This window comes from Echiichthys vipera, assembly GCF_963691815.1.
Source record: "Echiichthys vipera genome assembly, chromosome: 14".
NCBI classification, from domain to species: Eukaryota; Metazoa; Chordata; class Actinopteri; order Perciformes; family Trachinidae; genus Echiichthys; species Echiichthys vipera.
The window spans coordinates 26,015,503-26,043,170 of NC_139839.1; the positions used below are offsets into that span (position 1 = coordinate 26,015,503).

At 41.3% G+C, this 27,668-nt stretch overlaps 1 protein-coding gene across 1 annotated transcript in view; it reads left to right on the forward strand.

Moving 5' to 3' along the window:
- Window positions 1–348: 348 nt before the first annotated feature.
- The window catches only part of robo3 (roundabout, axon guidance receptor, homolog 3), a gene marked incomplete at its 5' end in the record, with an annotated part of 198,885 nt that continues 171,565 nt past the window's right edge, over window positions 349–27,668 (forward strand). Inside the window, one exon of the mRNA XM_083926692.1 lies at window positions 349–502. Coding sequence (XP_083782818.1) covers window positions 349–502 — 154 coding nt within the window. The remainder of the gene's footprint in view (window positions 503–27,668) is intronic.

The window sequence follows — 27,668 nt, forward strand, 5'->3', positions numbered from 1 at the left end:
AAGTTATGTGATCCCAGAACAAAAGAAACAAGGAGGAAGGACAATCCGATGCTGGGGAGAAACTGGAGGGGAATCACAGCGAGGGGTCCCTGATCCCACTCTGACACCTACAACCAACTAATCAGCTAAACTTGATTTCTTTTAATCGACTTTTGCATCAAGATTGATCTTTTTTTCTTCACATTTTTCAAATGTTTTGAAACATTTGAATCGACTTGGACATCTCTTTAAATCTTCTTAACTCTAAGTAAGGAGGCAAAGGAGATCAATCAGTGGACTTTTAAAAGAACAGATAAAGTGAGAGACAGTGAAACCTACGCGGGAGTGCAGGTCCGTTTGTGTGGCAAGATGCTGCGCTACCTGCTCAAGACCCTGCTGCAGATGAACCTGTTCACCGACACCATCCGGAATCCATCCAACGGCACCGATCTGTTCTTCAACGGCTCCCTGCCCTCCTTCAACGGGTCCCTGCTCGACTGGGGAAACTTCACCGGCTTCAACGGTAAGCTCCGGGAATTTTGCAACCTCTCCTCCGCCTTCCCGTGTTTCACCTCCCTATGGTTCATCTTTTTCTTAAAAGTCTGATGCAAGACGACTCATAGGGTTTTTTGAAAATGACTGAAAACACTTACAAAGGGGATGTCTTCTGTGATGGTAATGCGAGCAGAGCCAGGGAGGGAGTTGAAAAAGGAAAGTAGAAGTGAATCTCATGTGAGGAGGCAAGATGAATAGGTGTTTGAAACCAGATAAAGTGCTTACGACATATTATTATTCCAAATGTAAGATCTGCTGCTCAGAAAAGACATAGGACTTATGATGACAGTTGATGATGTCAATACTAAGAGCTGATTAAGGGATAAAGCTCCAGTGTTTAAGGAGAGTCCCACGCTTACTAATTTCCCAGTGAAGAAAGCTGATATTTATGTGTAAATGAATGCAAATGGGAATGGGCTGAACACTTTTAAATTGGACCGGGCGATCTAACCGTTGGATAAACTTCCTAACCAGATCGTCATGTCCATCTACAGCCATGCCTTTAAGACTTGCCTCAGTGTAAAGTCTTTCTGAAGATTTCTGTCTGAAAATATTCCAAAAAAATGGTCAATGGATGATCGCAGCACACTGGGATCACACGCTTGTCAGAGTGTTTTGTTGGCTGTGAGTAAAATGTGACGGAGAGACCGTATTACCCAATAACACAGTCTATTTTGCAGATGCGTGAGTGGCAGCATGCTCACTCTTTGAAATGAAGCTGTCTGCTGTCAGGCACGACGGACCAGAGCTGTCACATCTCCTTAACTTCTGCCACCGGGCTCTCTGTCAGTGATGGGGCTCAATCTCAAGGAGCATGTCTCTGTTTACTCCAGGAGGAATTCACAACAGCTTTGTTTTTATGGTTTTTACTGTGTGTCTGCACAGGCTTATTAACAAGGTGTAATGAGCTGTCCTTGCAGTGCTCCGCTCTAATGGCAGGGCTCTCTTTATACATATAAGTAAGTGTGTGTGTGTGTGTGTGTGTGTGTGTGTGTGTGTGTGTGTGTGTGTGTGTGTGTGTGTGTTTATGTAATTGTAGTAGGCTATAGGGTAGAGTTAAGTCAACAGATCACCTTGATGTCTGCTATAATGAGCACCCAAGCTTTGTCTCCATGTCAGTGCATACCAATGAAAGCTACACACACACACACACACACACACACACACACACACACACACACACACACACACACACACACACACACACACACACACACACACACACACACACACACACACACACACACACACACACACACACACACACACACACACACACACACACACACACATACACACACACACACACACACACACACACACACACACACACACACACACACACACACACGCATTCATCATACATGTTACCTGGTTTAGAATGGCACCTAATTTCTTTCTCTCTACCTTCTATCTCTCTCCCTCTCTAAATCCCTCCTTCCCTCCTTTCTTTCTTTCTTTCTTTCTTTCTTTCTTTCTTTCTTTCTTTCTTTCTTTCTTTCTACCTTCTTTATCCCCCCTCCCTCCCTTCTTTCTTTTTCTTTCTCTTTGTCTTTCTTTTTTTTCTCCCTTCCTCCCTTCTTTCATTCTTTCTTCCTCCCTCGTCCCACTTTACATTCCATCTTTCTGCCTCTCTAACTGACTCGCTCCCTTCTTTCTTTCTTTCTTTCTTTCTTTCTTTCTTTCTGCCTTCTTTATCCCTTTATCCCTTCTTTCTCTGTATTTCTTTCACCTTTATGCCCTTCTTTCTCTCTTTCTTTTCCATTTCAGTTGTGAGCTGGTTTCTAAAAATCCAGTCGCTTCCCAGCTTGTGTCCATTGACTGCTGCTTAGGAACCAGTGAGAGTGTGTGTGTGTGTGTGTGTGTGTGTGTGTGTGTGTGTGTGTGTGTGTGTGTGTGTGTGTGTGTGTGTGTGTAGGGAATTGGTGTATATTTGTCACAGAGGGGAGTAAGGTTTGCCCTTTGATGAGTGGACATGGGTGTGAAGGATAGATTGGCCCCCTCTCTCCCTCTCTGTACCGATTACCAGCTTCCAACGACAGTGATGTTGTCTGTATCAATAACGCTGACATCATAGCTTCTCTTTCATTGCCCTCACACTATTTCTTTTTTCTTTTATTCTTTCTTTCACCCCTCCTCTCATCCACAAGCTCTAATGAAGTGTAGATTGAGCGTGCTGTTCACTCCACAGATCTATAGCAGCCCGATGAGAAAGTAAGCATGAAGCATGAGAACAATGAATGTTTTGAGAGGAGTCTATCTGGTGCAGAGCGACAGAGACTGATAGGCTGATGGACAGACGTGCCTCGTGTACATCTGGCTTCATATTCTCTGAGCTCTTTCCCTAGAGCTCCCACATGCTGAATCTTCTCTCTACAATCTCTAGGTGGCATCGACATATTCAGGGAGTTCAAATGAAGACTGGGGATGGATGTAATAGTACTAATCAGTGATCAATGAGATAAAGTACATACGCTTTCTCCATTGTAAACTGTTGTGAGGGGAATGGATTGACCACATGCAGAGAATGAAAGGCAAACACTGATATCTAAATACTACATAAATCAATATCACTTTACAAAAAGTATATCCAGCCGTTTTATAGGTCCTTTGTCATCTTTGCCCAGATTTGGATATATATATATATATATATATATATATATATATTTGCCATAATAGAGATGTATTTCGCTCACCATTATGTGCTGATTCATCAATGGGGGGTTGCTGGGAGCTGCGGGTCAAACCGTGGGTATCCAGGCGAGAAGCTCAATAGCGGGGCAGTGGGCGGACAGCTTGTGTGGGTCGACCTGGAGCTCAGAGAGAGGCTCAATGGGAAAATCAATGTGGCCCGATAACCAATTTGGGAAATAATGGACAATTCACTCAAACACAGCATTATAGTGGACTACTGGGGCCTGGAAAGTTTATCTATTAGTTCTCTCTCTAGTTTGTCCCCCTCTCTCTTACTTTATCACACTTTGTTGTGCTTTTCTTTCTATTGACAGTTTCTTTGGGGATTTGTGCACTGTCACTGGTTTACATGCGGTTTAAAAACCTGATTATATTCAGGTTAAGGGCATACTCCGGTTTCTCAAACCCCATATAAACACCGTACCCTGGGTAAACAGACCTAGAAAACTCCTTCAGTACCCCGATTATTTGCGCATGTAAACAGGTTACTATCGGATGTCGTGTCTGCGCCAGCGCCGGGGTTATAACTCCCCCTCCCCACGCCGCAGCTGTGGTTTTTGACCTGGAAATAGAATAAACCAGGAAGCAACAGCACCGAAAACAACAGGAAAAAAACAACAATAATAGAGCTTTACCTTTAAACTGAGGGAGGACTTCACCATTGCAAGTAACATCACTACCAAGAAGACCCGTTTCTGACGTAATTCTGTCCAAAAGTCGGCCATTTGTGATTTTGACAAAGGTGAACCAGAAAATAAAGACGTATTCTGACCAGATGTATGTTGGCGGAGCTTCATCTCCTGTACAGGAGGAAGAGTTACTCCGTCATTTTCCCATTCAACCCCCTTTCATGTATATGTGGGGAACTTCAATAATGTGATTATTCCCATAACGGGGTAAGACCATTTTTGTGTTGCTGATGTGTTTGACTGATTCCCGGGTGCTGACTATAACCAGAATTTAAGTGACAGTCAAGTTCGTCACAAACTAAGGTTGATTTATGCAGCCCTGAATCTTGGGAAGGTAAAATGAAGTGAAAATGTTTTCTTTAATGCTTCAAATGAAAACAGATGTAATCATTTCTGTCTATGGACTGAACTTTGTCTTTATGGACGCTGACCAGGAGCTCGTTCATTTACATAATTACTTACCAGAAAAAAAGAAATGGAGGGAACTCTTGAGAGGGAAACATTTTTAAAATTGTATTTTTATTTAGTTGAGTAGGTAAATTGCTTTAAACTTCAATTTCTTCATTGAATTTCAATCCCCCCCAACACACATCCTCTTTTCACACAATATTTGTGCTTTGGATGCAACTTTTGCCCGTGGAGATACATTCATAATCCATAAGACACTGCAGAATCAATATGTGTTAAGACACATGCCCCTTGGGGAACAGGTGCACTTGCCTTTGGCTTGTGAATGGATGTGAAAACTTGTAATCAATAAAACCCCAGGTTATAAGACCAAGTTCTGATGTGATATGTGTGTGCACATACATATAGAAACCTTTGCATTTAGGCAGCTGCCTTAGTCTGCTGCTGTGCTGTGTAATGTGTCTGTGGGTATATATATATATATATTGTAATTTATGGGCGCTAATGCAGCCATTTGTCCCTTCATGGAGGTCAAGTAGGCTCCCCTTTGCACTATTCACCATAAATCTGTCAGGGAGTCATTAACAATGTCTGCATGTGTGTGTGTGTGTGTGTGTGTGTTTGTGTGTGTGTGTGGGTACATATTTCCTCGCTAATTACTTTTAAATATTTCAATATGCAAATGTCATAAAAGTATACCCCCCCCCCTCCCCGCATCCCACTCCACCGATCCACACCCACACATACACAACATCCATGACTGATTTTATTTGTGCAGAAGCAGAGCTGCCTGCAGAATCTTTATCAGTGCAAATCAGCATTTCAATTTGCACACTGCTGGAGACACACTGCGTTCAAAAGAGGCTGATGGAACTACAGACGGAAGGCAACCATCGTGGTGCCCTGATGCCCATTAGGAGCGCTTAGAGGAAGGTCAAACTTCCTTTACCACCCTGTGGAGGTTATCAAAGGTTTTTTTTCTGTATATTTCAACCTAGAAGTAAGTGTGTGCAAGTGGTCCAGAGAGCAAGGTGGTCCTGCAGTCTGTCCGCTGTGAACCTGGCTGCAATGTAATCAAACAGGGCACGTGTGCACAAACAATATAGTATACAGGCCTCTCAAGAGTTACACATGTGACAGTCACTCTTTTTGGTGTTTGGTCACACCTATTGGAACAGCATTTTTCTTGATGAAAATGTGCTTTGGTAGGATGTCTTCTCCTTTGTCTGGCAGTAGTTTCCCAGTCAAATTGCAGACCTGATGGTGCAGTGTATGCAGAGTTATTAGGATCCATTTGTAACCCCAGCCCCGTTCACAGCGGCCAGGCTGCAGTGCTCACGCTCAATACCGGACAGTACTGGAATACTGGAAGTTGTTGCCGGTAGTCAATTACACAGAACTACATGGGGAAATAGGGTCCAGGTTAAAAAATACCATTTTTTTGTGTTACAGTTTTTCTCGATTGCTAAGACACATTTCTTGAAAGCTTCTCTCCTTTTCTCTAAACTTTGAACACAAACCCCAATTTTCAAGCTACGTTCACATAACCTCAGACTCTTCTTGCAAAACCAAACTTTCACCTCAAAACAGTTCAATCTGTGCCCAAAACTGAACTTTTGGTCGTGTTGTCAAATCATGCCCCAAATCAATCAAAATTAAAAACACTACTGAGCAGCCACTAAACACTACATAGAAAAATAGAAAACACAATGCTCAGGACATGAAGCTGAATGCATGTTGCAAAACAAAAAAACTTGCATTTAGGACTTTACACAAAGACAAAAAACAGAAATCTTGTGCATTAACATGTAGCACTTGTACAGTACAAAAAACAAAGATCTTTTGCATTTACAGTACACATATTATTTGTTCAAAACAAACAGAAACCGTATGCATTTGCCACTTGTGTACAGTTCGGAATTGTCCTCACGGACCATATCAACAATTAGGGTCTCTTGGTGTGGGAAGAACATACCTGTCCTCACACCCTTATGTGACAGTCTTTCAATTCTACAAAAAGAGAACATGCAGTTACAAAACATATACATGGAATACTAGGCCTACAGACAGTTAGACTAACCCTCCATTACAATACTACAGTACATTGGCACAGTGATGTACTGAAACATATATTTACTTACAGTATACTGTGGTACAGTATATACTGTAATATGTCATACAGTAATTTGCTCTCAACATGTACATACTTTACTATAATGTCAAAAAAGATAATTACCTGTTCTCTTCTCTAAATCTTCGGATTATGGTGGACACAGGGAATCTAGCGATGTTTGGTTGTACACTTTGTCCGGCCTCCCTCATGCTCATACCATGGACAAGAACATGGTCAATCACAGTAGCTCTGATTTCATCAGATATTACTGTTCTTTGTCTTCGCTGACCACCTTGATCACCTTGACCACCTCGACCTCATCTCACGCAAACTCTTCCTCTTAGATTTCTATCCATTGTAGTGCCTCACAAATCAGTGCTCTCTGAACTGGCTTTATATATTCCCTCACATCATTAGCCACAAGTGTTATCAATTTTGAGTTGTTGTGTTCAAGTAGTGACAACCGTGCTTTAATTGTGTTTGACTTTTGCCACCTGTGCTCACCATTATGCAGCACACGTGCATCACAATGAAAATGTGTTGGTAAGTTGTGTCTAAACAGGTGAAAAGTGCTAATGGTTTTGCCAAAAGAGTGATTGATTCAATCAGTGTGTTCAGGCAACAGAGAAATTGGTTCAGACAACAGGGTTTAGTGTTTTAGCAATTGAGAAAAACTGTAAAGTGTTTTGGCTGCTTGGTGTTAATAATGCTATCACCCTGGAGCTGTGTGAATCCATTCAGTACCTGCAGAGGGCTCTGAACCTTTAACACAGAATGGAGAAGAAGGTGAATAAAGCAAGAGACAGAAAAAAATGCTTCTCATTAGATCCACGACATCGTTGCTGCTGTATTCCTCATTTCTTCACTGGGAATAGCCGGCTAGCAGAGATGCATTATTAATAGATTTCTAAGCATTTGAGAAGCCAAACATCTTTATTCATACCCTGAGCCAAGCGCTGGGAACCACCAGTTGTCTCCCCTTGTACTCACCTCAGCTTGACTCTGCCATCGCTGAAAGCCAACCATGAGCCAACTGAAGCCTTTCTCAGTAACTCTCATCCCATACACTTTAGCCATGGATACACAAATGCACTGAGATGCACACTAATCTAAAGTCACCAGGAATGCAGACACAAACACTGTTTCACCTCTGGACCTCGTACTTCGTGTCAAAGCTGGTTCCAGCTCCAGCGTGACGTCTGGATCATTAGATGTGACCTTTCTCATCGCACTGGTGCTGATGCTGACGCTGTGGCCATGACTGGTACTTTGTAGTCGGCTAGAAAGAGAATGTCTGATGACCGGGGAGGTCTCAATAGTGGCTGGCCAGACAAACTGTGGTGGAGAGCAGGAGGTTGAGGGGTTTGAACCCCCAATACTGATGGCATCCAGCCAAAACAAACTCATTATTCTAGTAGGATAGGGTCAGGAGGCATTACACATTACACCATCTATGACACTCAGTGGATCTGTTTTTGTTGCAATCCCTTTACTGTTTATCAGGTGTAATAGGAATCAATGGTGGTGATCACTGAGCAATTCATATTCAAGACATTTATCATAAATGTGTTGACATGTAAATCATGAACATGGACCCCCTCTATCTGTATCATGCCTGATAGGAATGAAAACCTGGCAGTGCAACTCTGATGTAAACTAGCATCAGGACATGGTCCAGAATACCCAAACAGGTAATCAGCCAACACAAGTGTGCTTACAAATGCTTCTCTCAGTGAAATGCAATCCTTTTGACACAGCTGCTGCATGAACATCATTAAAAGTTCACTTTAAGATGGTAGTGCCATGGTAGTGCCACTGTTAAAACCACCCTTTCTTTTTTCACTTCATTTTCTGTGTTCCACCCACCCTTGGCATGAATCTGAATACAGATATGGTTGTGACATAAAGAGATACAGATAGTAGCTTAGCTTTACACCTCTTGTCAGTGTAGGCCACTATCTTTTAGAAAAACAAGAAAACAAGACTCTTTTTTTTATTATAGTCTGCAATCTGAACTTTCCAGTTGTCCCCATTTACTGTTTTTTACATATACCGACAAAAATGCACTGTAAGTTGGTCATCATCATCATCCTCATCATCATCCTCATCATCATCATCATCATCATGACAGCCAATAGAAACAAAAACCAAAATGTGTGCAAAAATGCAAATGGACAAAGTAAACCCTGCCTCACATTCTCAGTTAAATCATACTGTTCTTCTTGGACACACTGTCTGTCACTCTCTCCTCTCTTCTTCCACACCTGTGCTCTACCTTTCCTGTTTTTATCTGCATTCTGTTATCCTCCCTCTATCTCACTCTATATTTGTCCATCCCCTCTATCTCACTCACTTCAATTTTGTTCCAGTTCACCTTGATTTATCGGCATGGCTGCTGCATAAACAGCATCGCCCCATTGTGTGAATACATAACCAAAAGAAAACAGAGAAATGCCTTTTGAATGCATGTGTGTTTGTGTGTGTGTGTGTGTGTGTTTGTGTGTGTGTGCGTGTGTGTGTGTGTGTGTGTGTGTGTGTGTGCGTGTGTGCGTGTGTGTGTGTGTGTGTGTCCGTGTTTGTGTGTGCACGTGTGTGTGCGCGTGTGTGTGAGCGTGTGTGTGCGTGTGCGTGTGTGTGTGTGTGTTTGTGTATGACACCATGTTGTTAACGAAGACTCTGAGTCACTGCATATTTACCTCTTTTCCTTCTCCGCCAATTCTGTGCTCCTTCACCTTATCCCTCCATCTGTGCCACCCATCTTTCCCATTAAGAAACCTCCCCAGTTTCTTCTAATACAGGATGAATAACATCAGGTGGTTCTTGTCGGCACAATGACGGCTCAGCAGTCCAGCTAGGAGCCCAATTATCATCAGATCATCTCGATGTATTTTCAGCTTGAGCCTCCATATAAAGCAGCAGCCTGCTGCATCCCTGATTAGCGTATGATCCACAATTTCACTTTAAAGTTCCAATTTGTAGCTGCAGCATGGCTCCTCTGTTGAATCATTGCCCCCAACTACTAACTTAAATGGACCATTTAGGTTTTAAATATAAGTGTTACCTCTGGTTTTTGGGATTGTTGCTGTTCAAGGTTTTTCAAAAAACCTATATGGAGATACATTTTGAATTGTTTTTTTCATACAAATCAAAATCCAGCGTTGGAGACAAACATTATTCTGCTTTTGTTCCAAAAAACAAAACCATTTTAGCTTTTCATTTTCAGACCTACTAAAATGGACATTTTTTGCAGCACGTTCCATGTCTGAGATTATATGCAGAATTATGTACATAACCAAGCAGGATTGGAAATTAGGAAACAGCTGTGGTGAGGAGGAACACTGAGGGGGTAGGAGGAGAAAAAGATAGGGGCAAGAGATGCTACTTTGTACGCAGGAGAGAGTTCTGCATATGCTAATAGTGGCTTGGACAACTTCCACCATCACGGCAAGGATTTTTCCAGGTGTTGAGCACAGGCAGATTGGATGGTGATGGAGATATAAGACAGTGGTTAGATTTACTTATAAGGTGCTACATGGAGGCAGGGATTAGTGTCATGTATTTGATCAGGGGAGGCGGTAACTCTGGAATTATAATTGTCAGCGTGGCTTGTTCAATTTTCAGACTGTTTGTGGGAGAAAAAGTTGAGCCACGGAGATGAGAGTATTATAATGCAGCTTTGTTCCTGGTGTGGCTGCAGTTGACGGAGTTATTACAGTGAATGAGAATGATGTCCTTTTCACTTCAGAGATTGCTCCATTCAGTTTGAACTGATAGAAAAGCAGACTGGTTGTCTATGTTTCATCTCATTTCACAAATGCAGGAAAATCAACATTACAGTTTCTTACCATTTCTCTTTTCTTTCATTCTCCTGCTACAGCACACAGGTTTGATCTCTAAATGACATGTGTCCTGTGCTCTATATGACATCGAATCAGCATCTCAAGTGAAATAATCCTGTTTCACGCTCCATTGTATGTGCATATAAGACAAATATCTGTCTACCTAGACGGATAAGTCTATGCATATAACTAATAAAATTCAAATCATTTCATTTAAGGCACGGCAAGTTTATTCATACAGCACATTTCAGCAACAAGGCAATTCAAAGTGCTTTACAGAAAACATTAATGAACACCTAAAACAAACATTGACGAGAATATAAAATAAAAATCAAGCTAAAATAGAATAAGTGTAAAACACAATAATAAAAGTGTAAGGAATGACTCATTATTTGACTTGATAAAAGGCAGCATCAAACAGAAAACGTTTGAGTCTTGATTTAAAAGAAATAAGAGTTGCAGCAGACCTGCAGTTCTCTGGGAGTTAGCTCCAGAAATGTGGTGCATAAAAACTGAACGCTGCCTCCCCATGCTTAGTTGTGGGACAGAAAGCAGACCTGTCCCAGGCCACCTGAAAGGTCTGAATGACTCATAATGTAGCAGAAGATCAGAAATAAACCATTCAATGCTTTGTAAAAACCAACAGTAGTATTTTGAAATCAGTTATTTGGCAGACAGGAAGTCAGTTTTAAGACCCCAGAACTGGAGTAAGGGATCCACTTTCTTGGTCTTAGGACGTGATCACACTATCCTTTTGGCCGCGGCCAAAACCGGTTTTTCAGCTAAAGTCTAGTACCTTTAAGTAGTGTGAGCGCACCCGCTCCGCGCTCAACTGGGGCCAGCTGGCCCTCCACGGCCCGCTTGAAATAGGTGGGCTTTAGCGGAGCCGTTTGCACATGTACGAGCACGAGCGTGCGCACGTGTACGCGCACGAGCACGAGCCCTACGGCAGTAGCGTTATGTCCGCCTGTTCGGACATGTAAATAGAAGGACGGACCATGCGCGGACATTTAACAACAACAACAATGGCGGTGAAAGGTTCATGTTGGTGTGATGCGGAGGTGGAGTGTTTACTGCAGATTTGGTCGGATGAAAATATTCAAAAACAGTCGACAAGACGCACAAAAACTCCGAGGTCTATGGAAAGATTTGTAAACAAAGCCACACACACGCGATCAATGCGTGTGACGTGTTACGGCTTGAAGGCGTATGGACAGCAAGAAGTATTGGCCGAGGCCCTGGTAGTGTGAGTACAAACGGGGCTTGGGCGCGGGGGGGAGAGGGAGGGGGGACAAGTACCCTAAAGTCCGGGTCTCGGTCCGGGAGGATAGTGTGAGGGCGTGATCACACTATCCTCCCGTGCGCACGCTCATGCTCGTGCGCACGCTCGTGCTCGTACATGTGCAAACGGCTCCGCTAAAACCCACCTATTTCAAGCGGGCCGTGGACGGTCCGCTGGCCCCAGTTGAGCGCGGAGCGGGTGCGCTCACACTACTTAAAGGTACTAGACTTTAGCTGAAAAACCGGTTTTGGCCGCGGCCAAAAGGACAGTGTGATCACGCTGTTAGTGAGGACTTGTGCAGCAGTGTTCTGAATCAGACCTGTATAAAGACACCATTAGGGCGTGATCACACTTACCTTTTGGCCGCGGCCAAAACCGGTTTTTCAGCTAAAGTCTAGTACCTTTAAGTAGTGTGAGCGCACCAGCTCCGCGCTCAACTGGGGCCAGCTGGCCGTCCACGGCCCGCTTGAAATAGGTGGGCTTTAGCGGAGCCGTTTGCACATGTACGAGCACGAGCGTGCGCACGTGTACGAGCACAAGCCCTACGGCAGTAGCGTTATGTCCGCCTGTTCGGACATGTAAATAGAAGGAGGGACCATGCGCGGACATTTAACAACAACAATGGCGGTGAAAGGTTCACGTTGGTGTGATGCGGAGGTGGAGTGTTTACTGCAGATTTGGTCGGATGAAAGTATTCAAAAACAGTCGACAAGACGCACAAAAACTCTGAGGTCTGTGGAAAGATTTGTAAACAAAGCCACACACACGCGATCAATGCGTGTGACGTGTTACGGCGTGATGGCGTATGGACAGCAAGAAGCATTGGCCGAGGCCCAGGCAGTGTGAGTACAAACGGGGCTGGGGCGCGGGGGGGAGAGGGAGGGGGGACAAGTACCCTAAAGTCCGGGTCGTGGTCCGGGAGGACAGTGTGATCACGCTCTTAGAGTAGTCAAGTCTACTGAAGACACATGGACAAGTTTTTCCTGCTGAGACATAAGTCATTTAACCCACGATGTATTCTTCAGGTGATAGTAGGCCGACTTTGTAATTGTCTTAATGTGGCTCTTGAAAGTGATTTGCTCACCATTTGACAGTATCATTGGCTGACGGCAACACTGATTAACTGCCAACAACACCAGCTTTCTAGTTAACATCCTCTTTTCCTTTATGGACACGGCACCTTGGCAAACCTCTACCAGGAATCCCCAAAGCAATTTCAGTCAAAAACAACTGGACTTGGTTATTTGTCTAGGAAGTTCATGTACACAACTGATGAAGCCTCTTGGATGAGAGGTGAAACCAAGTCCAGTTGCTTTTGACTGAAGTTGCTTTGGTGACCTGGACAAATGAGAACATTCAAAGGCCTCTACCAGGAACAAGTGCACTGTTTTGCAGGCTAAATAATTAGCTAAGCATCTGTGGCTGCAGCTTAAAAAACAGCATGCAAATGTCAACATCAGTCAGTTTAGTTGCTAAATGATGAAGTCTACAGTTGTTTAATACCACTACTGACATTCTTTCTTTAACGTGTTAGAAACAGTCAAAAGCACATTTATTGACAGTGTAGTTTAGTTTAATTTCACATATAAACAATATAAAACACATAATGAAAGTACATGTGTGGGTGCAGCAGAAACCTGCACAGGCGTATAAATCATAAATCAAGCTTAGTGTGTGTTTGTGCCTCTGCCAGCACCTACAGCAGCCCATCCACCCAGAAGCTTGAAGGATAAAGGTGACACACGAGCATTTAAAATGTTGAAATAGAAGCATTTGGGTGAAGTCAATATTTGTGTCAAATTCAACTTTGATTAACTAGATACATTCTGCTGTGCCACTTTCTGCTGTGAGGCCTTAAAGTAACAGTTTGGATGTATCTCCAAAGACATTATTTTACATTTCAGTAATACACATATGAATACATTTGAACATGTGTCTTAAATCATTTTTAAATGCAAAAAGAGGTAACTCCCGTGACTTGAGCTGGACTTTAGCCAGGATCACTGTGTAGAGAGAAGAGAGATAAGACAACCCATATTTCTTTACAGATAAAAACAAAAATCACATTATTAGACAGTTTACACTTCCTTGCCAGTTATTTTAGAACACACTACAATGAGTCTCGTCTTTGTTTTTCCTTAATCAGATAAAGAGTTTTTCAGGTTTGCTGTGGAATGCGGGGCTGTCCCTTGAGGGGCAATAAAACTTCTCTCAGGAGAGGAGGGGAATCTTGTTCATATAGTTTATGAGGGAAGCAGAATGCTTAATTTCACTTTTGACAGTTTTCTGTTTATTCAACAGAGTAAATCTTATTCTTTCGTAAGGGAGTCTTACAAAATGCGTTGTTTACGACCTGACGGCAATTTTTTTTGACTCTGTAATCAGTTCCAGTAAATGTGTTTAAACTTCACATTCATCACCTTGCTTCAGAGGTCAAAGGTTCGAGAAAGATTTTAGAGCCAGAGGAGACAGGGCATAGCTGGGCCAAGGACAGACAGAGCCAAAGCACATGCCCAGTTTCCTGGTTGGCATGAGGGGTTTCTGATACATCACACTGGCATCAGGGGTGTTATCACGAGAAGTGTCCCCTTCTTGGTGATGAGACATTTAGGACAATATCTTACAACTGAAACATATAGCATTTTTTAACCTAATTACACTGTAAATAACACAAACAAAGCCTCTCTACTCTCGTTATTTATCTGTGCTATGTTTCTAAGATGAAGACACATAACCTAAATTCATCTTTTTTTCTTCAACAAAGAGGATTTTAATTCACTGCAATCATAAAAATGTGTTTAAGACATTAAGATGCACAGTGTTTAAATCAATCACATCAATGACGCCTGCTTGCACACTGCAAACATACTGCAAACACACAATCAATGCCTCCATAAATGATCCACACTATCTATTCTCAACAACTCCCACTTCAGTATATTAAAGAGGCTGGTGGCACCAGGGGGCTCACGTACAAGGAGGAGGTCAATCAAAATGAGGGGTTAAGTGTGCTGATGACTCGGGGGGTCACCAGGAGAGGTCGTAACCCTTAACCCATCTGCAACCCCCCCGACCCTCACAACATCTTCACTGAGTATATTGAGTGTCATGTCACAGTCCTTTTGTTCATCACATCTGCCCTGCACCATTGTTATTCCAATCAGTGTAATTAGTTATGAGTATGTGTCATACTCACCACTCCACAGCCCAGCTCTGCTTTAAACATAGACATATGTAATAGGCAACAATATGAAACTTTCATCTCATTAGTACCCCTGCCAAATAATTGCAACTCATGATATTTAATCACATTACATTCATTTAGCTGACACTTTTACCCAAAGTGACTTCAACCATAAAGATACTGGCCAAAACTGCAAGAATCATGCAAGTACTTAAAAATCACAAATAAGCAATAACTTTTGATCTGTCACTTATCTCAATAATTGAAATTCACCACAATCAACCTATCCACAATAAAAAAAAAGTAAAAGCATTGATGTACTTGATATAAAATGCTTGTGCCATTACTAAAACATTGCTTGCCTGAAGTCAGTTGTTGCATCATAATCATTGACTAATGGCTACATTTGTATGCGTTGCATTTTTCTCTTCCAACTTATCAGTTTTTGTCTGTAGACACATGGAGTTAAAACAGACTTTAAATTACAGCACGATTGTGTGAAGGTGAGAAGTGCGTTGGTTTGTTTTTATGTAAATTGATTTTTGCATCCACAGTTGTAGTTATTGTGGTTTTTCAAATGATTGGACTGTTGGTGCAGTGAAACTAACACTTGGACTTGGCTGCATTCTCCTCGATACACACACACACACACACACACACACACACACACACACACACACACACACACACAAGAAATACACATGCATACCTAAACATGTCAGTGTCAATATGCAAATGTTGCCACAGGTGAAATCACAAGAGCCATCCGTGTAAGCATGACAAATCTTTCCCTCTCTGTTGTTTCTGTCTCTTACACACACACACACACACACACACACACACACACACACACACACACACACACACACACACACACACACACACACACACACACACACACACACACACACACGCACACACACATTAATACATATAGCTGTCTCCAAAATCCATTTCACATCCCAATCCCGCTGCCAATTATCTTCTGAATCCATTGGTTGGAAAGAAACATGCAACGACAGCCGTGCAGTGTCAACACAATCGGTCATGCATGCCTATGAATACCAAGATTTAAAAACAGTGTGATGAATGCAGACCATGGTGGCTTTGTGTCCTATACTTTAATATGTTCTCCTTCTGTTTCATGTTCTCAGCATATTCATTATGGGTGATCATGCACAGGCGTGAGTGTTATGCATAATTATTTCAATAAAAAATCAAAAATATGACAAGAAGCTTGTTTGTCCTCCTGTAATTTTTACTTTTTTACAGAAAGGCTGTAATGCACTGTGATTCATATGAAATCTACATATCTATGTAGATTTACCTCCAGAGAAAAGAGGGAAATCAGCGGACAGAAAGAGGCCAACATCGACATAGGCAGGAGAGGTAGGGTGGTGGACGGCTCCTAAAACACAGGACCAGGAGACCGGTGCGTTCTGGAGGGTCAGGGTCCTGGAGGTACTAAGCCGAACAACAACCATTTCTCTAATCCTTTTTTTTAAAGATTATTTTTTTGTTTAGTTTTCAGGCCTTTATTAGATAGGACAGACAGGAAATGGGGTGAGAGAGAGGGGGGGAGACATGCAGCAAAGGGCCGCAGCTCGGAGTTGAAGCCGCGGCCGCTGCCTCGAGGACCTTCAGCCTCACTACATGGGTACATACTACTCTAACCACTGTGCCACCCGCCTCTTTTTCTCTAATCTTGGTGTCTAAATGTAACTGTGCGCTCATGTACAAGTTGCCATTTCACAGCACTAAATAGAGCATCATATATTGTAATAATTCATACAAATTGTTACCTCTGCAGGACTATTTCTTTCTTTCTATTTGTAAGATCAGAACAGATGCCACCATGGAATATGAGTGAACTGGAAACTGAGAATTTGCTTTACTGTATCCCTGTCTCCTTCTCCTTTTGTTCTCCCTGTTTTTTTTTTATCTCTTTGTACCTAACTGTGGACTCTTGTCTTAGCTAGACCTTCCTCAGAAATCAGACGATTTAATTCAGTTAGACTACCCTGAATAAATGAGGTCTTAATGCTCTTTTAATAGTTGTTGTGTTGCTAAAAAGAAACCCATAAATAGGCTTAATCAATACTAGATGAATATTGATATTTGATATTTGATATTTGATGATATTTTACTCAGCATGCCATAAACAATAATCCGTCCATGGTATGATTTGTTCATTTTTATTTGATCCATGATCTCCATTAATGCTTCATTCATGCCCCATGCCAAAACTGATTCATTCACTGAGACTATAAATGTGTGTATCTGAGTGTGTGTGTGTGTGTGTGTCAAGAGGATACTACCCATGGGCTGTAGCTGAAGCAATCACTAGGCAATTACTGAATAAACATTAATTAATCAATACAGTCAGTTTGTGACCTACCCTGACATCCCTTCACCCACCCTCATGCACAGTAACAGACACACGTGCACTAACAGACACACGCACACAAGGCAAACAAAAGCCCCTTAGTGTATTCACCTCTCCTTTTTGTCCATTCACTCTCTTCCGTCTGTCACAGAGTGACTGAAGTTCACTTTTAATTGCCGTTGTGTAATTATGTGCTTAGAGTAATGTTTACAGAATATTCTAATTCTGACATTTATGATCATGTTGCCTGTGTAGGCTGAAGCCTCATCCAGTCAATCAAATGTGAAAGTCTGACTTTGGACTAATTAAAGTGACTGTAAAGTAAATGCTACGTTGATTAAATTGGATTTGACTTAACTGCATGGAAACATGAACACAGGCACTTATTTGACATAAAAAGACGCCATGTCTGTTGTCTTTATGGTGTTATGTGCTAAGAAATATTTTTCAAGCGGATATATTATTAATCATTGAACAATACAACAACACATTAGCATGCAGCTCTGAATGTCAGGCTATTTCCTTTGCCTTCCTTTTAATCTGTACACTATGATTCACACTTTATTCAAATAAATAAAACACAGCAACCCGAATCAGTTAGAAGTAATGTTAACAGCCCCAGGCAGTGTAAATCATGTAGTGTAATGTAACAGACTGACGGATGGATAAGATGAATAGAGGTTCACATACGAAGAGTTTTGCCTTTGTTCTTTTTCAGCCCCACCCTCATTAGATACACATATTCAGACCTGAGCATCCCAGTATGACCAGTCTACCAGTGTGGGCCAAGGGGGAAGCAGATGGCAATGTTGCTTCTTCCCCCAAACAACCGGGTGACTCAAACCAGCAGCCATCGTGTCACCGGCCTGCTTCTGTCAGCTTCAGGCTGTCAAGACTGGATTTATTTACAGTGATTATGCTTTACAGTAGCAGAAAAGAAAGAAATGTACTTCCATGCTTGTGTACTAGGAATATTACACAGGCATATGCACACACTGAGACAGCCGTTAGTATAAACAGCAATGCTACAGAAAACAAATCATTCACAGTGTATCTACAAGCTGGTAACCCCTTTTAGTTTTCCAAACCAGCAGAACAGGTTTTGTTGTTAATTTATGGGTCTTCATTAGTAGATCTTTGAGCCATTATGCTTTTGTTTTTGCGATCCACTACCAAAGTTTCATTAGATTTTTTCGTCACTATACTGTCCAGGAGCAGTTACATACTGTAAATTTGAGCCATAAGAGCTGCTTATTTTGTATGTTTCTTATGGACCAATAGGGGCCAAAGTTAATTAGAAACAAATGATACATTTTTTAGGAGTAGACTAAAATAACTAAAAAATAGTCTGGCCAATCTGGGGCATTTGCACATGTGGGGACCCTCGGCTGCAGCCTGGGCAACCTTTGCATCAATCCAAGGGGGAATTCCCGCAAATGACAAAAATATATATTCAATGATTATTGATAGAATGTTTGTGAGAATTATTTAAAAAATGATATTAAGATAATAACGACAGAACTAGAAAGAAATAGATGATGATTGTGTTTTCATTTTGTTGTTTGTTGTTGTTTATACTGACTCACTGGATTTAGACTGTTGGGATAAAGCCTGCCATGGCCGCCTATTTCAGCCAGAATTATCTATCTCCACTATCTGTTTGGTAAGGGCACCATTGTTACATTTGGGTCTTAGTGCTGCCTAAGACGATTGTGATTGGGTTAAAGAAATACAAACAAGCTTTTCCCCTATGTTAACTCATCCAGCCAGATTGATGATTAACCAAATCTGGAAATTAAGACAAAACTGGCAATGCTGTTACTGGCTCCGTGACCCTATTCTAAAGTGTCAAATGAATTATTTTATCATAGTGAAAAGCCTCCGTGACAAACCAGGACTGACCAAGACAGGTGATTACAATACTGAAAACATGGCTCCAAAGTGTCAAAGAGTATGTTGAATGATGGGTGGCTGAGGTTGGAAGGATTCCCTGAGAAGGTGATAGTGAGAGTAAACACTTGTCAAACATGAAAAAAAAGACTGGGGATGTTACTGTTACTGGGGATGATGACAGTGAGGGATTTTCTTGAACAATAGTTCCAGACTGTGTTTTACACACCCTGTGAAACAGATCAGATAAGAGTAGGGACCAGGTGCAGTGGGAGTGGAAGCCATGATGGCTCCAATTCCAAACAGCAAGATTACACTTGTGTGAGGGAAGAGCCAAACACAATGGGTCTCAAACAGTCTTTCTAGGGTTTCGAGGGGCTGAGCAGTTTCAATCGAGGCAGTGACATATGAAGCTGTCAACAGAAATATTTCATTTTTGTAGAGCTGCACAGCTCCCTTTCCAAGCACGAAGAGGAACGGTGGCCTACAGGTAATGTAAAAACACAAAAGGCCCTCTATACAGCCATAACAATGCATAGCTTCAGTTGATTTCACACTAATGAAAACAGAGCTGTGGATATTGAATCATATTTCTGCCAATAGATCCCCTGAAATCCTACACAGTGCATCTTTAATTATCAGGATTATGGTAAAGATGCATTATAAGAAACAAGTCATTCATTAACTTGCAGACTTTTGTGGAATGTCATCAAAATACCACATAACTTATATTTCAAGTCAAAGTTTCAATCAACTGTATTTATTTTGCTCTTTTCAAATGAGCTCCAAATAGATTTAGAAAAAGAAAAAGCAGAATCAAACAACAAAAACAAGAAACAAAAAAAAAATTGGTCTGAGATGTTCGGGAAGCAGACTCCAAAAGTGAGGGGCGTGATCACTCCTGCCCAGATGAAAACCAGGCCGTGCTGTGGATCAGAGAAGATTACCTACGATAACTTATGCAAAACAATTCGTAATGCATCTTATGAAGATGTGATGACAGTTCTGGGACATGAACAACGGTCCCCGGGCTGAAAGTCTAGTGTTTTCGGGACCCACTACTATTTATCTAGGAAAACAGAGTGCCTGCCTGTCACCAATGTTGGATAAAAGTGTTAACAAAAGCAAGAAATAAAAGGCAGGCAAATTTGAGCACAACGATACAAACGGATCGGTTCCCTTCTTTCATACCAAAGAGCCGTTCAAAAGAACCGCTTGAGACATAATTTCTAAATAAATATAAACATGTGGATTACAAACAACTTTCAGTGCATTATTTTTGGAGGTACATGTACGAACATGAACTGAAGTGAATGAGGACAGCCCGCTTTAGACCAAACCTGAGGGCTAAATTTGAATGAATTTTTTAACCCTGACATGAAAAGAACTAGAAGCCTGTGGCCTTACATACTGACAAAATATTATCACAGATGACATCGAGTGAAAGAGAGATGAACAGAGGCAGGAAGGATAGAGATCGTGACAGCAGAACAGAGGGGCAAAGACAGAGAGACTACCAGCACAGAGAGGGGAAAGTGATGAGAGGGTGTGTCGAGGGCCACAGGGCAGCGAGGGAGACTGACATTTTCAGGCACTTTAATAAGTGTATTAAGATTGGCAGCTCTTCTTGCTGCTCACCAGCCTGATTACCATAAAGCTATTTATTAGGCTGATTTCCCAGGCTGAGAGCAACAGAGACCGGGGAACGGAGTGGAGGGGATCGACGCCATGGGGGAAGGCTGGCAGAAGGTTAAGGGCAAGTCGCCATGGAAACAGACTGAGAGGGTAGCGACGAGTGATTGGGAATAGTGGACATCTATTTACAGGTGGAGGAGAGATACAGAGCTCAGGGTTAGAGGTCAGAGATGACTACCAGTTCCACTGTGCAGACTTTTAAATCACTACGGGACTTTCCATAATAAAAGCCAGGCCGTGGGGGCATAGTGACTTATGGAAATTAAATATGCTTTGACTTATAGGTGGAGCTCACGAAAACCTCCAATTTAGTCTCCATGCAAACATTTCACATGCAATTAGTCTCATTACCGCAGCATAAACTGCTCACAATCTCAACTCTAATCTATGTACACCCCTTACATGCATGACCACTTTCTGCAAGTCTTCATTAGCACTAATCAGTGTCTTGCTGTTGGCCTCAGCGGGGGCCACTGACACCTCTTTGACTGTGGCTTGTCCACGCTGCTCTAATGCTGCTCACATACTTATTACCAAGGAGAGGAAGAGCACACAATGGTGTGTGTGTGTGTGTGTGTGTGTGTGTGTGTGTGTGTGTGTGTGTGTGTGTGTGTGTGTGTGTGCGTGTGTGCGTGTGTGCGTGTCTGTGTGTTTGACAGCAATTCCTTTCAGTGCAGCCGTTAAAATCAGTGACATGGAGAGTAAATAGGTCACTGTTGAGCAAAAGTGTACACATAGCCATAGTGAGAGGGCCGAAGACCATCAGAAAGACAATTCTCTAAATGTAGCGGTCTTGTTTTCTAAGCATATGTCACACGCCATACTCTCTATTTTCCTATACGCTCCCTTCAGGGCAGTGCACATGTAGGTAATTCATTAACAAAGCAGCTTATAAGAATCGTGTTTCGTATGGAAAGTTAATGGTTGAATATGGAGAATGAGCTGCTGCAGAGGTTTTTGTGTTATTTTGAGCAGTATTAGTGGTTAAAAAAGTTTTAATGCATTCCACCGTAGGCCTACTGCCCCTAGCTAATCACTGTTAGCCACATCCAGCTGTTAGCGATTCTCCCAGATTTCTCCGTTAATAGTTGTTAAAGGAAAAAACTTGATGGCCTATTTGGTGAATGCATGTGGTGAAAAAGACCCTGGGATGATTTTACGCCGCAATTACACTCAAAACTACACTCACATATCAGTCATCGTTTCAAGGCGTTAAATAGTCAGTTTCATAAGACATCATATTAATTGCTGTGCATAACTTTTCGTGAGATATCATACGATCCTGGTGATGAGAATATGTTGCTGGTGTTTATCCTTGTGGTGGTAATGCAGTTATTGTGACGATCATTATTAAATCTTAATGCTCAAGGCTTTGGTTTTGCTCCTTTGTAGAAAAATAAGGTGTCACACAGTCCAATCAATCAGAGGTTGTTTATTTCCAAAGCTGGCAACCCTAAAGTTGTCCTTGTTAATGGCTTATAATTAAAAAAGCTTCAGAAAATCATTTATTGACTCTGATCAATTTGAATGTGATGAAGATGAGAATGACTCCGATCATGTCATCAGTGTAATGTCTCTGAGCTCAAACTGATGTTATCTCAGTTTATGACTCAGATGCTACCATTATAAGGTGCAGACAGGGAAAATGAAAGATGGTGGAAATTATGGAAAATGTACAATGTATAACTATAGCCCATTTCATATGCTTTAAGAACATTTCAACTTTAAGGAATTCAAACCTAAATGTATTGAATAAAAGACAGTGTGAACAAGTACAAAAACATTAGAAAGCAACATTAGTATATTATCTTATATAATAATGATTTAAAATGACAACTATTATTAGTAGTTGTATTCGCAGTGCTAGAAGTAGAAATATTGTTCTAGTGGCATACATATAATATAATCAACTCTAGCTCTACCCTGTAAAGCATTTCAACATGGTGTTTTGAACATAATAAAAATGTTAAAAATGTTGACTCTAAAGAATGCATGAGCAAATATATAGAATGTCTGCAGTTCTCTTCTAATGCATTTGGCTGCATTTACACACACAGAAAGTCACATCCAGAGAGAGAGAGAGAGAGAGTTAACAGACGGGTCACTTTGTTTATACCTCTCTTTCCCCCCCGGTCCTGTTAGGCCCAATCAGTTATTTATACTAATCCATGCCACTGGATCTTTGTGTTGAGTGTGTTGCTGAAGCAGCTTGCCTCCTGGCTGGCTGGGGTTCGCCTGTGTGTGTGTGTGTGTGTGTGTGTGTGTGTGTGTGTGTGTGTGTGTGTGTGTGTGTGTTAGTTTGCACCAAGACACTATTATTGTCATTATTGTTGTTACAGTTTTGCAGATTATTTTGGCTGATCCACAAATACATTCTCATCCACCTGCATCTAGTCCTTGTTCCTTGAACACTTTGCATGTTGCACTGGACAAAATGACCAAACATGTTCAAAATAGAATCACCTCATCAAATATGTGTTGAAATACATTATATGTCCACATACCCTGAAACTATGAGGCCTCCCATACTTATACTGTAGTATCACTACCAGTGACTAAAGACTTACAGCGTTACTCACAGGTGGGTGTGAGATCATGAATGGTTGCCAGGAAAAGGCTGTTTGTTGCATGAAGTTTTAGTAAGTAAGATTAATGACACAAATACATTAGACTCATGATTTCATTTCAAAACGGTTCCTGTGCCTAAAATATACATGCATCAAAATGTGTTACTTCCCCCAGGAAGGTGCTTTAAGCCCACACAGGCCATCAACAGAGTCTGCAAGAAATCATTTGTCCCATGCACAGTTTGCATATTGGATAGTTTTAGTAATATGCCCATCAAACTGTATTTGACTGAATATCACTGAACTCTAAGCTCTGCCAACGTTGTCTCTGATTTACGATCCGCTTATTTGTTGATCAGTTGATTGTGGTGCCACAAACAATTTTCCACATTGTGGCCAGTACAGTTTCTAACCTAACCTACGACGTCTGACAGGGATAGCCCAGGGCATATTTTTTATAAACATTTATTAATAATAATAATAAAAATAATAATTATAATCATAATTATAATAATAATCATCATCATCATAATAATAATAATAATAGTAATAATAATAATAATAATAATAATAACAATAATAACAATAATCATAATAGTCATAATAATAATATAATGATAATAACAATGAACTTTATTTATATAGCACTTTTCATAGAAAAAAATGCAGCTCAAAGTGCCTTACAAAAAACAAAACAAATCAATATCAAAGTTATTAAACCAGAAAAGACAAAAAGCATCAAACACATTACAATAGTAAAATACGAAAGACATAACTAAAAAGACAAAATAGGATGATACTTGTAATAAAACAAGTTAATAATAACACAACAATTTTAAGATATAAAGGCCATAAAGACGCATGAAAAGTATCAAATAACAACAATGCTGTTAAAGTGAGATCATAAAAACAAGTTTTGAATTGTTTCTTTAAACTATCAACAGAAGGTCTGAGTTAGGGTGACAGGTGAGAGCAGCAGGACGAGGCTGACCTCACCACTTTAGGAGGTGTGCATCCTGAAGCCCTGACAGTGGTGACATCAGCCTGATATCACATCCTCTGACCTTGTGCTGCAGCTGCAGTCACCTGGACACAAAGGAACGAGCTGCTTTGTCTGTGAGTGTCTGTGGGAAAGAAGAGCCGTGAAGAGCCGTGAGTCAGCGCTGCACCACGTCACCTCGAATGAACACAAACACTGCATGGCCTCTCGCTTTTTCAAAGACAGACACCTCTCCCAGCAGTTGGTCTTACTGAGTCTGAAATTCACCGATGACTCAGTTGCAGGCATCAAAGTATAACGCATCAGTTATTTGCTGACGTTTACTGTATTTTACACCAAATAATGCAGTTTTTAAGGGTGGATCATGCTCAAACAAAAACAAAATTTGTAAGGCTGTTTTGAATCAGAATCCCTGCTAAATTGAAGACGACAAGCCACAAGAGGGCAGGGGGGCAGCTTTATTGTATCATATTCACTACAAAGTCCTCTTCATGTGACTGTCGAGGTGTTTGGAATCAAATCAATTCAAAACCAAACATGAAACAGAAGTGCTAAACAGATAAAACACAAAGGAGAAAAAAAAACGTTTTCATCTTTGAATGCAAGGTCAATAGTCTATGTCGTATTTTTCTTTGTAAATACACTTCAGAATAAACATTTAAATAAATAAAAAAGGATTTATTAATTTGTCTATTTGTTTATTTTTATTTTTCATTCATGCATGCAATCACTTCCCTCCATATTGTTTTTTGTAAATGTAGAGAATGAGCCAAACATTTAACTTAAGCAAGCGAAAACATCTTTTAATAAGGCAGATCCCCATGCTACTGTTAAGATCATTTCACTAGCATCGAGGTGATTTGTTTCTTGTTTGTGATCATAAAAAAATGGTTTATTGCTAGATTAAACTAAGAAGAGAGAGTGAGCGAGTGCTTTTCTTTTCTTTGTGGTCTCTTATATAAACAGAAAAGAAGAAAACAGTAAAGATTATAAATAGTGAGTGAAGAGAGGAGAGGAGTAGGGAGTCACGTCGCCGCGTCTCCGCAGAGCCTCCTCCAGAGGACGCACAATTAGGATGCATGCCACAGCATTCAGCCGACCAATTAGCAGCCACCTCCTCCCTACCTGAGTAAGCCATTGGATAAAAGGGGTGTCAGGGAGGTGGCAGGGGACAGGGTGTGTCTCTCCATTGCTCTCTCTGCCCTTTCATACCCTCCTTTCTATCTCTCCATCCACTCTTTCTGCTCGATGGAGCTTTGCATTTGAAAGAACTCTGCCAGTCAAAAAGAACCTGCACATAAAAGCAAATGTCAGGACCAAAGGGCGTCTGTGACAGAGCTTCATCAAAGGCAGAGGACCATTCTGCTTAATGGATTTGAAGAATAAAACAATTATCATTTTAGATCAAAGTGTTGGTGATGTTCTTGATGTTAAAGTCTGCTAAAGTCAGATGCTCCGCTCAGTGCAGTGCTTCAGCTGATGCCGTGGAAAACTTTGTCTGAACCAGAGAAGCCATGCCGTTGACTGTCACTACTGCAACGCTGGTCAAATATACTGTGAAGGTGCAGTGTATGAGAACAGGGCGACCTCCAGTGGATCACAAGAAAAAAGGGTAGAATCTGTTTTGGAATATTGGCCGGCTGCTTTCTAATATTTTACTTGAAAACCAGTCCTGATTTAAATGCATTTTTTGAACAAAAGACAAGTTTAAGGGAAACATAAAGCCTCTACGTTTAAAAACAAAATTAACTTTCTAAAGCATCAGACATGAGAGACAACAGAATCCTGACACTGCACCCTCACACTGTGAGTGCTCCGCTCTAAATCCTCCCATAATAAAGAGTTGCTGTCCTCCATCCCTGACAGAAGAAAAAGAAGACAGGACAGGACAAATCCTCTCTGACCTATTAGGTGGCTTACAGACTTACATAAAATATCATTCACATACTGCCTCACAGAAAGGCACCTACTATGTTGGCAAATACATACCATGAATCAATATGAGACCTCTGGTTCCCTCTAGTGGCCCGATAGGCAAAGCTCAGCCTCATCAGACTGGCACAAACATATACAGTATATGATTTCACTGATATAAGTGGGGGTTAGCACTGTCCCCTGACAGAAAGAAGGTTCCTGGTTTGAATCCGGGCTAGGGCCGTTCTGTGTGGAGTTTGCATGTTCTCCCCGTGTCTGTGTGGGTTTTCTCTGGGTTCTCCGGCTTCCTCCACAGTCCAAAGACATGCAGGTTAATTGATGACACTAAATTGCCCGTATAATGAATGAATGAATGAATGATATACGTTTGGTGGAGAAATGAAGAGTCCATATGGCAAAACAGATATCTCTGATTTTATTGAATTATCATTTTGTTTTTATTTTGCACTGAAATGAACATCATTCAAACTGGAGTTATTCATTTGAAGAATGGCCTTTATCTGTTTTTGCAGTTTGATTTGGATGAGATAGGGAAGGGCAGCTTACTGAGGAGGGAGTGGGTATGCTCTCCTATGTATTCCAATGCTGTTGTTGTTTTTGGCTGATAAGTAGGTATACTGTAGTGATGGGCACATTTGGCTTATAGCTATATGAACCACTAGATGGTGCTCCGTGTTCAACAAGGGGTTTAATGCACACTGAATTACCATTCATTGAGCCCTTTTCTTTAAAGAGGACCTCAGCTCTGAACTCTAGGGTGTCGGTCACTGTTAGACATTTCTTTGAATTTCCGGGATTAGTCTCCGTAGAAGAATCCTGCCTTCTCTATTGGTCATGCTGCCACACACAGGCTCAAACTGTAAACTGTAAGCTCAGCTGTTTATATTGGAAGTTAACCTGTTAAAGCTAACTGATTTCATATATGATAAGGGGCATAACATTTCCCAGTACACAGCATAAACAGTTGACCAATCACAGCAGAGCAGACCGGCTGACCAATCAGAGCACACTGGGCTTTTTAACTAATGGTTCATGAAGCTTCATGGGACATCATTTGCCCATCAGTAATAGACTGTAAAGTGCTAGAAAAAGAGTTGGGTACAGTCAGTACACCTGCGTATACCCCCACCACTCCACCACTGCTCTCATCTGTTTAGCTCTTTAATGGTTTCTATTCAGACAGCTGCTAGGCTCATTCATGAATACAGAGTTGAAAAGGTCCCATGAGAATTCCCTTGGGGATATCATCACCCAGCCAGACCATCACTGTAAGGCTCGCATTAAACACCAGATGTCAGCAGCACACCGTCACCAATATTATTGATCTCCTGTATGGATCTGATCTATGATACATGAAGGATCAGATTCATTCCAAATGAGATATACATCATGGAGAAATGCCATGCTCCGGTAAAAAATTAGTGCACAATTAAATACATGATATTTCCCTTC